Source organism: Schistocerca cancellata, chromosome 2, assembly GCF_023864275.1.
Source record: "Schistocerca cancellata isolate TAMUIC-IGC-003103 chromosome 2, iqSchCanc2.1, whole genome shotgun sequence".
Classification (NCBI taxonomy): domain Eukaryota; kingdom Metazoa; phylum Arthropoda; class Insecta; order Orthoptera; family Acrididae; genus Schistocerca; species Schistocerca cancellata.
The window spans coordinates 301,123,303-301,137,881 of NC_064627.1; the positions used below are offsets into that span (position 1 = coordinate 301,123,303).

The 14,579-nt window shown below is 36.6% G+C and overlaps 1 protein-coding gene across 1 annotated transcript in view; it reads left to right on the forward strand.

Moving 5' to 3' along the window:
• The window catches only part of LOC126161674 (GTPase-activating protein), a 134,952-nt gene extending 120,771 nt beyond the window's left edge, over positions 1 to 14,181 (forward strand). Inside the window, exons 18-20 of the mRNA XM_049917679.1 lie at positions 7,362 to 7,542; positions 7,909 to 8,040; positions 12,272 to 14,181. Coding sequence (XP_049773636.1) covers positions 7,362 to 7,542; positions 7,909 to 8,008 — 281 coding nt within the window. The 3' untranslated portion in view covers positions 8,009 to 8,040; positions 12,272 to 14,181. The remainder of the gene's footprint in view (positions 1 to 7,361; positions 7,543 to 7,908; positions 8,041 to 12,271) is intronic.
• The last annotated feature ends 398 nt before the right edge of the window (positions 14,182 to 14,579 follow it).

Sequence of the window (14,579 nt, forward strand, 5' to 3'; positions counted from 1 at the left end):
ACAGTTTGAACTCTTCAGACATTTTGCTGTCTAGTACTTTCCACGATTGTTTTTTCTTTTTGTCTTTTCTAAAACCTGAAATACTTCCCTTTCAGGTTTCTTTCCATTCTACAAAACAGAAAGAAATCACAGGGCGACTGGTGGAATTATAAGGGTGGGTGAAAAACCAGTCTCATGGTGTGGCAGCCAGTCCCCAGACTGCAACAATGCAGGCAGGTTTCTCCTCACTGGCTCAGCACTTGTTTCAGCACACAAAGGTAGTTATGTTGGTTAACAGTGGTATAGTGGAGCACACTGTGGACAGTTCCCTAGTTTTTGAGAGGTGAACCAACCATATTTTCATGTTTGATTGAACCTGCCTTACTTTTTTCTGTCTTCATGGCAGAACGGTCTTTCAGTGGAGAAATTGTTGCTTGAGTCTTAGGTCATATCCACAAAATCATGATTTGTTGCCTCTTTTGATTTTTGAGAAAATCCCCATATTTATTTCTATTCTTCCAGGTTTTGTCACATCTCTTCGGTAACTGGAATGTACTCATAGGATGACATTTTCTGGGATATATTTCAGTTCCGATTTTTCTGGTGACATTTGTCAGACACATTCAGAAAAATTCTTCAAAGATATTCTGATTCAGTTCTGTATAGATCTGATCACAATATGTACATCTTAAGTCAATAATTAACCACTTTTAGAATGAGAGAGGATCACTTGTAAGTTCATGGTTGACTCAGTTTCTTTTTTGTATGTCTTCAAAAGACTGGTGATTTTTGCTATTGATTTGCCAAACTGTAAACACACAAAACAGACTAACAAATAAATCATCATCATTTAAGACTGATTATGCCTTTCAGTGTTCAGTCTGGAGCATAGTCCCCCTTATAAAATTCCTCCATGATCCCCTATTCAGTGCTAACATTGGTGCCTCTTCTGATGTTAAGCTAAGCCTATTACTTCAAAATCATTCTTAACCGAATCCAGGTACCTTCTCCTTGGTCTACCCTGACTCCTCCTACCCTCTGCTGCTGAACCCATGAGTATCTTGGGTAACCTTGCTTCTCCCATGCGTGTAACATGACCCCACCATCTAAGCCTGTTCGCCCTGACTGCTACATCTATAGAGTTCATTCCCAGTTTTTCTTTGATTTCCTCATTGTGGACACCCTCCTGCCATTGTTCCCATCTACTAGTACCTGCAATCATCCTAGCTACTTTCATATCCGTAACCTCAACCTTGTTGATAAGGTAACCTGAATCCACCCAGCTTTCGCTCCCATACAACAAAGTTGGTCGAAAGATTGAACGGTGCACAGATAACTTAGTCTTGGTACTGACTTCCTTCTTGCAGAAGAGAGTAGATCATAGCTGAGCGCGCACTGCATTAGCTTTGCTACACCTCGCTTCCAGTTCTTTCACTATGTTGCCATCCTGTGAGAATATTCATCCTACGTACTTGAAACCGTCCACCTGTTCTAACTTTGTTCCTCCTATTTGGCACTCAATCCGTTTATATGTCTTTCCCACTGACATTACTTTCGTTTTGGAGATGCTAGTCGTCATACCATAGTCCTTACATTTCTGATCTAGCTCTGAAATATTACTTTGCAAACTTTCAATCGAATCTGCCATCACAACTAAGTCATCCGCATATGCGAGACTGCTTATTTTGTGTTCACATATCTTAATCTCATCCAGCCAGTCTATTGTTTTCAACATATGATCCATAAATAATATGAACAACAGTGGAGACAGGTTGCAGCCTTGTCTTACCCCTGAAACTACTCTGAACCATGAACTCAATTTACCGTCAGCTGTAACTGCTGCCTGACTATCTATGTAAAGACCTTTAATTACTTCCAAAAGTATGCCTCCTATTCCATAATCTCATAGAACAGACAATAACTTCCTCTTAGGAACTCGGTCATATGCCTTTTCTAGATCTATAAAGCACAGATACAATTCCCTGTTCCACTCGTAACACTTCTCCATTATTTGCCATAAGCTAAAGATCTGGTCCTGACAACCTCTAAGAGGCCTAAACCCACACTGCTTTTCACCCAACTTGTCCTCAACTAATACTCGCACTTTCCTTTCAACAATATCTGAGAAGATTTTACCCACAACGCTGATTAAAGAGATACCTCTGTAGTTGTTACAATCTTCTCTGTATCCATGTTTAAAGATTGGTGTGATTACTGCTTTCGTCCAGTCTGATGGAACCTGTCCCGACTCCCACGCCATTTCGATTATCCTGTGTAGCCATTTAAGACCTGACATTCCACTGTATTTGATGAGTTCCGACTTAATTTCATCCACCCCAGCTGCTTTATTGCACTGCAATCTATTGACCATTTTCTCCACTTCCTCAAATTTGATCCTATTTCCATCATCATTCCTATCCCATTGTACATCAAAATCTGAAACATTACTGATCGTATTTTCACCTACATTGAGCAACTCTTCAAAATATTCCCTCCATCTGCCCAAGGCATCAACAGGATTCACCAGCAGTTTTCCTGACCTGTCCAAAATACTTGTCATATCCTTCTTACCTCCCTTTCGAAGACTGCTAATTACACTCCAGAATGATTTTCCAGCAGCTTGACCCAAAGTCTCCAACCTGTTTCCAAAGTCTTCCCAAGATTTCTTCTTGGATGCTGCAGTTATCTGTTTGGCTTTGTTTCTTTCTTCAACATAACTTTCTCTGTCTACCTGAGTTCTAGTATGTAGCCATTTTTGATACACCTTCTTTTTCCTTTTACAGGCTGCCTTGACTGTGTCATTCCATCAAGCTGTTTGCTTCATCCTACCTTTACACACTACTGTTCCAAGATATTCTTTAGCCACTTCTAGTACTGTGTCCCTGTACCTTGTCCATTCCTCTTCTAATGACTGTAATTGACTACATTCAACTAACAGGTACCTTTCTGAGATCACTGTTATGTACATGTGCCTGATTTCCTTATCCTGAAGTTTCTCCACTCTTATCCTCCTACATAGGGACCTGACCTGCACTTTCGGCGTCACAATACCAATTTCACTGCAGATTAAATAGTGATCAGTGTCATCAAAGAATCCCCTGAATACATGTGTGTCCCTCACAGCCTTCCTGAATTCCTAATCTGTTATTATATAGTCAGTGACAGATCTGGTTCCCTGCCTTCCCAAGTATACCGGTGAATGTTCTTATGTTTAAAAAAGGAGTTTGTGATTACTAAGCCCATACTGGCACAGAAATCCAAGAGTTTTTTCCCGTTCCTGTTGGCTTCCATATCCTCTCCAAATTTACCCGTAACCTTTTCATACCCTTCTGTTCGATTTCCAATCCTGGCATTAAAATCACCCATGAGCAGAACACTGTCCTAACAAATAAAATCACATTGAATTCTCTTGCAGAAAATTCTTGTTTATTTAATCCACAGGGTTATTAAGTAACAGTGCCGTGTAGAAAAATGTATAACTAGCATGCCCCTGTCTTCAAGACAGTGGTTGTCATTACTTATGTATTTCCTGTGCATGATTATGACTTCCTTCTAAAGTATTAAAAAGTATTGTGATTTAGACCATAATTCTGCAGGAATATGGCTAGTTCATTTAATCTACCAGAAAGATATGAATTTCTTTTACCGGCTCAGCTGATCTACTTCTTCTAGTTGCCTGTTCTCAGGTGTGATGTAGTTTATCCTTTTTTTTTTTTTTTTTTTAATCTTCCTCATGCCATTTCAACATTTGTTTTTACAAGTAAGTCCAGGTGCTTACCAGGGTGAATAATTATAAAAGGAAGAGAAGCCAATTCCATCCTATTGCCTCATCAAAACTCGTAACTTGGGACTTTATCAAAACTCATAACTTGTGGTTGTTGAGAGAACCTTCACAGTTACCAGTAAAAGTTCAGAGAAAAGTAATGTGATCAAACTTTGCATCAGATTTTGGCTTGGCAATACAGGCTTTGTAGGGGTGACTGCCTATGACTGGTTTGTAGGAGAAGGGTTAATATTTCAAAAATGATGGTGAAGGAAGGGACAAATGTGGACCTTCCACGGCTGACAAAATATTACCATGCAAAATGTACACATGCCATTATGTCCATAGACAACTTAATTACAGTTGAAGAGCACAGGGGGGAAAAAAACAATAGAGCCCAAAAGCTGAAATTTTTCAGGACAAGAGACGTGACTTTCAAGAGCTAAACTCAGTTACATTTGGACCTCTTCATTCAACAGTACTTTTAAACTTTAGTTGAATTCTTGCTTGTTTATCCCTGAAAGTATATTTTACCACCATAATTAGTTACATAAATAAATAATGACTGGACTGTGTTGGTGTTTCCTCTTAAGTTTGCATCCTCGTAAGTTTGCAGTAAACAAATCAGAGCTTCTTATAACACTATTTATGAGTTTTGTTTTTTTGTTGACAACAAAAATTTACGTTTATAAAGATTTTGACCTGTTATAATCAAAGTTCAGGAAATGTGTGTAATAAAATGACATTCCCCTTAAAAATCGCTTTCATCGATGTAGGTATCTTGTTCAGATGGTAATCCAAACTATGGTACTCTCAGGACTCCTTGTCTTCACACAATTTTATTGGATCTGCAAGTCCTTGAACTTGTATTTGGCAGAATAATAGGTGCATGGTAGAGCTGCTCAGGGTCCTGAAAATGTTGTAGAATGGTCTGCTTCTTCCGTTGATGCTTTGTCCATGCTACAAAGAATAAATGTCTCTATTTTCAATTATTTTTAATTTTGCTTGAAGGAATCATAACTGCTTCATTGGCCTAACAGCATAAGAAAGCTTTTCCTGTCTGACTTACAGGAAAGAAATTTTCTCCAGCTTTCATGCTCCATTCACATGAGAGAGCAATAAATGGATATCACTTGACTTTGCCCCTACAGTCCCTTCTCTCCAGCTATCAAGAGTGTCAACCTTTGCACACTTGGGAATCTGTGCCATATTTTTATCTGGCTCCATGAAAGAATGGTCACAGACTGGATATGTAAAAGTCATCTTCTCAGAATGCATTAATTCAGCAGTCATGTAGTGCAGTAATGGAATAATGGATGTTTTCATTTTGTCCCCCACACAAGTCAGTGAAGACATGAACCTTTCTGTTCAGGTAATTGTAGGAAAAATTACAGAGCATTGGGGCAGCAGCATGTGATCCCTTCTTCACCACAGGCTGGTCATAGATGTACATAATTGATGCCATGGTTTGCTTATGGATGTACATATTTGATGAGCTAGTTGATAAATATGGACATTGAAAATGCAGAAAGAAATCTATGTGAAGTTCACTTCACTAGAGGATGTATTCATTGTAGGAGGTTTTTACCACGGTCTGTTGCAGTGGCCTCAGTAAATGTTTACCTTGTTTTTGGCACTGTTTCCTTTCTGTAGAACCAGTCAGCTTTCTTGAGGTTCTGTATCTCAATTATTTTAGCTTTCTGCTCTCACCATCTACATGCTTCGGTTCAAGGGCAGCTGAAAGTGATGTTGAAGTTTGAGACAAAAATGTGTCTGAATGTTTTATAAAAAATCTGAATGTCTGGATATTGGGTCAGAAAAATGTTAAGGAGGTTCTTCTGGAAGATATACTTTTTGGGAGAGTTTTAAGCTGTAATGTGGTAAATTCCTTTTAAGGCACTAAAAAATTACATTACTACTTCGTAAGTCTGTTCGGCAAACTTATGATGTCAGTTAGTGTGCTTTCCTTGTCCATCAGCTGGTGACTTGCTATTTTTTCTTAAAGATGATTTAATTGTGTGTAAGTGGAAAGTTTAATCCTAAAGAGTGACTGGAATGCTTTGAAACAAACTGGTACCTCTACTGCTTCACTATCCCTTGCCACCCTAACTTGCTAGCTGTTGGAGCTGTCATTTAATCTAGCATCTTCATTCTGCCTGGGTCTGTGATGTGCTACAAGATGCACTGATATAAAGCTTGATTAATAACTGTTTTGTGCATCAGTAACAGCATCACACCACAGATCATATTGTGTTAATAGGTAATGCCATTCATTACTAGAAAAATACTTGGCATTCATATTGTCAACATGAGCTCCAGTCTCAAATGAAGAGGTGCATAGCTTTTTTCCAACATTACTGAGGTGACTGTGTCTTTACATTTTTTTTGTTGATTTTTCATCACTAGCAATTACATGTTTGTTACTTCCTTCACTTAAAGGAAGTTGAAATTCATCACCCAATATTATTGCAGAAAGAATTCAAGCTGCAATTAATGAAAAACTATTAACCAAGAAACACAATACACACATTGTGAATCAAATGAATCAGAAGCTGTAACCTCAAACATACTGACAGTAGACCCTGAATTGGAACACAGTGCGCACATGCGCCGACTCTACCTTAACGGCCAGTGTTGTTTATTGCCATGATACAGATTGACTCTGTCACGTGATCCATTGTACATGAATTCTTTAATCATCTGTAACTTGGTCAATGTTGTGTTTTTCCCTTGAACTACATAGCAAGATGCAACAGTGGACTGAGAAGCAAGCAGTGTACTAATATCTTATTTTAAATTTTTTGGACACTCTTTCTTTTTCCCTGTACCCTTCAATTCCCAAACAATTGGAAACTTTTTAAATTCATTTCTTAAAGATTTACATCAAAACTGCTCTGACCTTTGGGAGAATACTTTCCCCTCTCGTCTAACACTGAGTATTAGAAGTAGTAGGCTTTATGCAGAGTCAAGTATTATATCTGTATAAAAATTTGACATCAAATTTGTACAGAAATTTGTTTAAAAAGACAGGTAAAGAGTGCAGGTATGCCATGGAATATAAACTGCAAAAATGAATAGCTTTTCCAGTAGACTAATGAAACTGTCTTCAGCCTTCATAGTTTATCGATAAATATTAAGGATTTCATAAAATAAACTGCGCTGCTGTGTTGTTTTCCTGCCTAACATTTCACCACTCTGTTTGCAGGTTACCATCCCATTAGCTGACTTTCAGTATTGCTTTCACTTGATAGGTTTTTCACTTGGTATCATACAAAAACTTTAGTGTTCCATATTTCTCCCCACCTTATCTGTACTTTTGCTGTTGATATATAAAAGTTTTTTTTCCTGACTGGGAGTAATGTGTATTTGTTTAATGTGTTACTGGTACATACACATACTAAAAATAATTTTTTGTTACTCTTGGTTTCCAAACATAATTTGCAGTAATTGTTCAGTCTGATTCCAGTGTTAAGAGTCTGCACTAACCAAATGGGGAATTGAAATACATACACGGCTTTCTTTTTATTTATGTTTGCTTTAGCACAATATGCACCCCATTTATTTTGGGTATTGATGCACTTGGAGTGTTTTGGTTAAACTTGGACTCCTTTTGTTACAGAGTCCTGTGAATGTCAAGCTGTATATACTGGTGATCTGTGTTTCTTGCCAAATTTTGTTATTGAAGATGTCCAGTCATGTTTCAAGACACTAACACAAATCTGTGAAGCTGCTTATGAATTGGAACAAGAACATCGAAATTATTTAAGATCTTTGGCTCGTGAAACTAAGTATGGGAGCAAGTAAGTTGATAACTGTTTTGCACTCGTTACTTGTGTACTGGTTGGACACTATATGTAGAAACTATTTGGAAGAAGTTCATCATTTCTCAGATAAAAAGATAAGATGGTAAAGAAAAATTAGAGATTCTATGTTGAGTAGAATTTTCTCCAAGTTTGTTGCCCCTGGAGAAGCACATATGTGGAATTCCTGAATTTAGTATTTATTTTCTATCTGATATTTCAAGCATTTTGTTTGCCATTTCAGATATACCCTTACATATTCACATTATTCATTCAGTATTTATTTTGATTTATATTTTTATGTTGATCATTTGAAATGTTGCCGCATGCGCACACCACAGTAAATTTTGGACTTTGTTTTTCTAGGCAAGCACCAATTGGCGATGACAACTACCTGTTACTTGCTGCTAGTTTTGGACGTATGGACAACAGTATCTTAAGAAAGACTTGCAGTATACCTAACTGACAATTACTTCTTTCATCTTCTGTGAAGTATGGGTATGTAACTTATTAGCAGGAGGCTGCTTTTCTATTGTAAATTCCTATTAAACCCAAAGTGCAAGGTGCTGGAGCAAAAGTGTTAATCCAGTTATAATAAAATTGAAAGGGAAACACATGATTCAAAGAGGCAGGGCAGAAAAAAAGATTGAAAAGTGTAGAAAGTCAAATTGATTCTGATATATAATCTACAATAATCTCTACTTTTTATTTACCTCTCTACTGTTAATTTCTTAGTCTGTGTAGTTGGTGGTGTCATAATTATTAAGTGAGAATAATATATTCAAGTAAAGAACATTTTTAACCCATTCACTGCAGAGCTCTTTGTAGTAGCGTGACAGCTGCATGCACAGCTGGGCGTCTTGCAGCATTCGTGGCTGTGCAAGACCTTTTTAGCATGCAGTGTGGCTCGCCTTTAGAGCCACATTTATATTTCTGTTACTGTTGAAGGAGCATTGTGACCACTGTGAGATGAGAAATGGTGCAGGGAAAGAAATTTCACTCAGTGCTGCCAACACATTTGAACTTTGTATTTACCATTTGCTGGTTTGAAATTGATATATGTAATTAACAAATTTTCATGAAAACACAGTTTTCAGAGACAGGTTGGGTACAAAGAGTAAAGCTGTCATGTCTACTGAAGTGAAGTGCTATGCAACAGTAGATTATATAGGTTGGAAGCAGCTGCAAGCGACATATATTCCAAATTCCATTGACAAGTTCCGAGTAGAACTATGTAAACAGTGTACAAGGAAAGCATGACAGGCAGTGCCACACTTTTGTTTTTATTGATATAAACAATGGGTAATAATAAATAAAAAGGTAACAATACATTTCATAAATTCTTTCTGGTGCAATACATTTCGAAGCATGGAACAAAATACAGTCCAACATCACATCTTTTGCAACAATACCATGATTCCCTTCACTTGTTTCTCTTACTGCAAACAATACATCTTCTCATGGGGTGCCTTCCTTCTTGAGATGATTCAGCAGTGTGCTTGGAATGTGTCTTCCTTGAAGTCACAAGGGGGTTTTCCTCTTCTCATCAGCAGCCTCCAGATTTTGTTGTTTTGTGATAATATTTTTCCAAAAATTCTTGAATATGACTCGCATTTAACTTCAGCATTGACAAATTTTTCCATGTGTGAGCTTTGTACCTAACCTGGTAATTTAAGAGAAGTCTAGGAAGTGAAAAGAGAATGGGTTTGTCGAACACATTCAGTTGTACCTAGTATCATGTCACACTTTTCTACTGCTCGTATTGATTGATTATAATCCAACATGCATTTTTGTTTGAGTTCTTCAAGATTTTTTTGATGCTTTTTGCTGTTGATGCCATTTCAGCTGTATGATGTAGTCAACAAGCATACATCTCTCCTGTCACACCATTTCATTACCAGTAGCGTGCTCATCGACTTTACTTCCATTTCTCCTTTTTCATTCAAGATTTAGCATGTTTTTTTCTATACATGCGAACTGTATCTAATGGATTAATTCTTCTGTCATGCAAATACTGGACTTGTGTACCAGTTGTCAACAAAAAATGGGTGCCCTCTTCCCAGATGAGATTCCAGAAGCATTGTCACTATATTGCCTGATTTTCCCAAATAATCTTTGCTAGTTCCTATTTCATTTGTTGCACCAGTGGAAACTAAGAAATCCAGTTTCACAGTCACTCAGAGCAAATATTTTTATTCCAGAAGACTTCTTTTTGACGGAATGTACTGTTTGAAAAAGAGGCACTCTTTGAACAGGAGAAGGTTTTCATCAGCACACACATTTTGAAATGGTGTGAGAGTAAATCGAAACTCTTCTTTCACATACACTTTTACAGACCATATTGTGAACAGTCTGTCACCCTAAGAAGAAATGTTATTGTCACAAAAATGAAGCATATGGACCAACAGCTGATACCTGACTTGAGACATTATTTTGAAAAAATTAAAGTATGAAGAAGAGCAGCTCATGACCAGTATTTTGACATGTTCAACTTGTCATTGTGTGACATAATCAGGGTTAGCACCAGTAAACAGTACATTTCATCCACACACACATCTCTCGAAGCATTTACACAACTATTCCAATGAATAATAATGTTCTACACAGGGTATTTATGATACTTGTTAGTGTCTTGTAGTAGTATAAGTGAAACTGTATTAGACACAAAAAGATTTATCGAAAATTTCCTAGACATTACAACTGTCTGCAAGTGGAAGTTTTACACCCGAATCTAATGAGTCAGACTTATGTATCACAAGGCACATTTCCTTTCTCTGCCATTGAAAATTGTCCAAAGACTTGCCTTTTCTTTTCACTGAAGGGGACTGCTCTGTGTTGTCATCTTGGCCTTCGTCATAATCATAGTTTATTTTATGGAAGGTGAACACATCAAACATGAAAAACAATTTTCTCAGCCCTGAGTTGCTAAGGGCCAGAATCCTCATTAGAAGATGAAATAAAATTAATTTCAGTCTCACTGCCACTGTTCATAAGCAACCTTTCCACTTCCGCCATCGACAACCCACACTTGCACATTTTCTAAGTGTTTAGTACACATTTAAACTCTATAATATCACCAAAAGTTGCAAAAGGCAAATAAGAATAGTGTCTTTTGACATCTGCGAGCATTATTATGAAGTTATTAGTACGATTAACAAACGTGTGCTGTAGTTCAACTTGTGTATGTATGTTGCAATAAAACATTGAAACACACATATCCAACATTCATGCTCATGCCACTGTCGACTTCTGCCGCATACACACATCATCAGCAAAAAGAGCGTGCAAGTATGTTATGGATATATGTGTCAGAAGCAGCTATAGGGTTAAGATCCACACTTTTCAGAGCCCTGTTACCTTCTTCAAACCAAGTGAGGCTGCTCAGTAGTTAATGGATTGGACTGATATTCAAGAAGAACAGAGCTGAAATTCCCATCCCACCGACCTGAGACAAGTTGTCCTTGGTTTCCTTAAATCTCGTCAAGAGAATGCTGGACAGTGTCATTACCTCTCCTAACCTATACACATATGAATTTGATGAGTTTATGTTGTATGCTTCATCTCCAATTATTTCAACAATGGCATGTTTTAAATATGCCTTCTGTTCTTCCTTCCATCTCTTCTTTATTTCTTTTCTTCATTCCATCACTTCCATGATGTTGTTAGCTTCCTAGTCAGCTTCCATGTGCTTCCGATTCCCCCACACTTGTCTCATTTTACTTTCATGTATGGTGCAACGTGTTTGCCTATTTTCCTATTCAGCATCTTTGAGCAAATATTGAAATTTTTCATCAACTTAAGATGGAAACAAATCTGTTTCAATTATCATTAGTAACAACCCTTCAATACACTGAAGTTATAATAGGATTCAGAAGACTCAGTCAAAAAGTGAAAAGTTCAGGTGGTGTGTAGTTGAGAGGAGTTTAGTGAAATAGGAAAAGTCATCTGGGATTCCAAGTTAAGGGAGACTTACTGGAGAGGATGAGAGGGAGAAGTGGATTATTGATACTGGATAGCATTTGATATTTGTGCAGTCTGGCTGTGGCAGCTTATGTAATCTCTGCCACAAAATATTCTATTTTTTCCTCTCATTCTGTTTGATAAGTCTTCTTTGACTTAGTGTCCTGCGTGACTTTTACTATATCACTAAGACTCTCCAGACCCTTTTCCTCCTTTCCACTCATAAGCCTGAAGAAGAGCCCTAGTTGTGAAATCAGACAAATCAACATCTTTCTTTGTATTTTGTTCTGCTGCTGTCTGGCGAGTAGTTCTCTTTTTTTTCCCATCCAAGTCATAGATACCATTATTAGGAGTTATAAAAATACCATACAAAAACTTTCTACAGCAGATTTCTTGCTCTGAATTTGATTAAGAGTGTGATTGTTAGATGCAGTTCCCTTTCATTTCTTTTGGTTATTCTTTATGAAGCATGTAATTTTAGTTTAAATGGAGCAGCAGAAAGGAAACATTTCATAGATTTCACTGTTAAAAGGGTCATGGCAGTCTGGTAGAATGGGACATTGATACGTGTATGAAGTCTTCACTGGTTTTCATTTAGAAATATCTCTATCTTTCATCTCTACTTCTGTGAATTTTTCCTGATGCTGTTGATCTGAAATTCTGTCTTTTCTTTTAATCTGCTGTATTCAACTTTATATTCAATTCCTTTAAATTAGATATTGCCCTCAATTTCTAATATGATATTAATTTTTTCCTTAATAATTTGCAGGAGACTGTTGCTCCAACTAGAGCTTATTTGGTGCTGTGAAGTTGATGTTTGAGAAGATTAAGTGGTAAAATTACAGAGCTGGCACATCAGTGGTATTTTTTATTTTTTCAGTTCTTTAAAATTAAGCATGTGAAATTACGTGCTTAATATCAGAAAAGTGTAATTGTGAGGTACTGAGAAGACAGAAATCACAGTGGCAGTGTTCAAAAAGGTAGAGTTGAGATTAATGTTTTTTTCGTAGAATTTTTTTATTGTACAATATGCATATGTTCTTGCATGCAAACATCCATATGCATAGGAGTGCACATGGCAAGTGCAATAAAACAGCCAACTAGATACTGACTAGAACATAAAATTTCTGCTAGAAATAAAAGTGCATTTGTGATAACACAAAATGGACACCATGTTACTGCTGTATATTTATAGTTGCAAAAACTGTAAGGTACAATAAGAAAAGGGCATTTGTAGGGACTGATAGATGATATGTTCTCATTATGCTGTTGGACATTTTTAAATGCAAAGTTTGGTGCTGTTATATGATAAGAAATCTCATTTGTAAGAATATTGTGTGATTGGGTAACTGGAAGCATTTAGTCATATTGACATTGTTCTGTATCAATCACTTACTTTTGTTTTAACTCTCATTCCATTGTGTAAGACTAGCACACCACACACAACAAAAGTGTTTTACTACTCACTAATTCATTGCTTTATGAAATGTGACTCATAAATTATTTTATAAATTGTATTGCATGCAAAGGTTTTGATTTCTGTAACAATAGGTGCTATTATAAATATATTCCCTGAGATGTTGACAGCTAATATTATAATCCACAAATGCTGATAATATTTGAAGAACAGATCACAAATTATTCATTACATAACACAAAATTTTCACATGCCTCCTACCATAGTACTTTCAAGTGAGAACATTCACCTGGATATAGAGAGATCATGTCAATATTTAAAAATTCCTAGCACTGTTCTCTCTTACAAATATGCATTCCAAAACAAACTTTAATTAGATGTGATAGATTGATTGTAGTTGGGCATCACAGCCTCAATGAATTCCAATGAGGATATGGTCATTTCCCAAAAGACTTCAGCTACACTGACATCAATGCTGTCTCTCAAATTTTATGGAGTTACAGCAAAACTGTCTCTACACTCACAAATAAGTTATTATTCTCTTCACATTGACCTCTCTTGAACTGATCATGTTCTGAACTTCAATGTGAGTTTTCCATTGAAGAGTTGCCTTTTATTCGTGCAACACCACTTGTACACTCTTGGCACAGAGTAAATTTGTGCCCAACAAATGGGGAACAGTCCAACTACAAGCCTTCTTTACTATTGAGATTTACTGAATGGTAACAAAATCTGTCATTACCACTTTTGTCGTATGTTGATGATAATTTCCTGACTTCTAGTGATTCATAGAAGGAATACTGCTCCGAACTTAAATATATTAGTTACTTACATTACCTCATTAGCTGGTACAAAGTCCTTGAATCAGTTCTCTGACTGGTCAAACACAGAGTGCAATAGTTTAGCTACAAGTAAACAAAAATTTATTTTTAATATTTAACACAAATTTGCCATCTGTTCTTCAGGGAACCCTTATCAGCTTGAATGGTACTGTGAAACAGTGCAGCCTCAGTAGAAGAAAGTAAACTATATGATCTACAAGTCAACCACAATGTTATTGCACCTGAGTGTGAGGGCATTTCAGTCAGCTCATGTGTGTACTTTTGCACTTGAAGTCCTTCAGAATATGCTCTGCTTTTGTAACGACCAGACAACTTGTTTTTCAAGCTATTCAGACTCCACATTGTAAAAAAAAAAAAAAAAAAAAAAAAAAAAAAGTAGATACTGTTTGTTTACTGCAACGTCACAGTATCTTTTTTTTTAATGGCCACAGGAGGCCAAGTGCAATAATATCGCGGTTGGGTAGTACATAAATTACACAAATAAAAATTGTTATGTTTGAACTGATGAGATTCTAACGCTGATATTGTGTAGTATTGTAAATCATAGTCATGGCTTGCTTCAGTAGACTTCATTAACTCCAAAATTAATAATTAATTTTTACACATCTCATACATTGTGGGACACAATGATTGTCTAACATAAATGTATCATATAAAATTGTGGCATTACACTTTATCAAATATGTGATTATAAACAACCAAAGTATCAATTGAAGGACATTATATGCCTTGTTCTGATTGTGAAAATTCAAGAGGTAATTTCTCATACATATGTCACTAGCTCTGATGCTGCACTGTATCCCATTTCCAAACTTTGT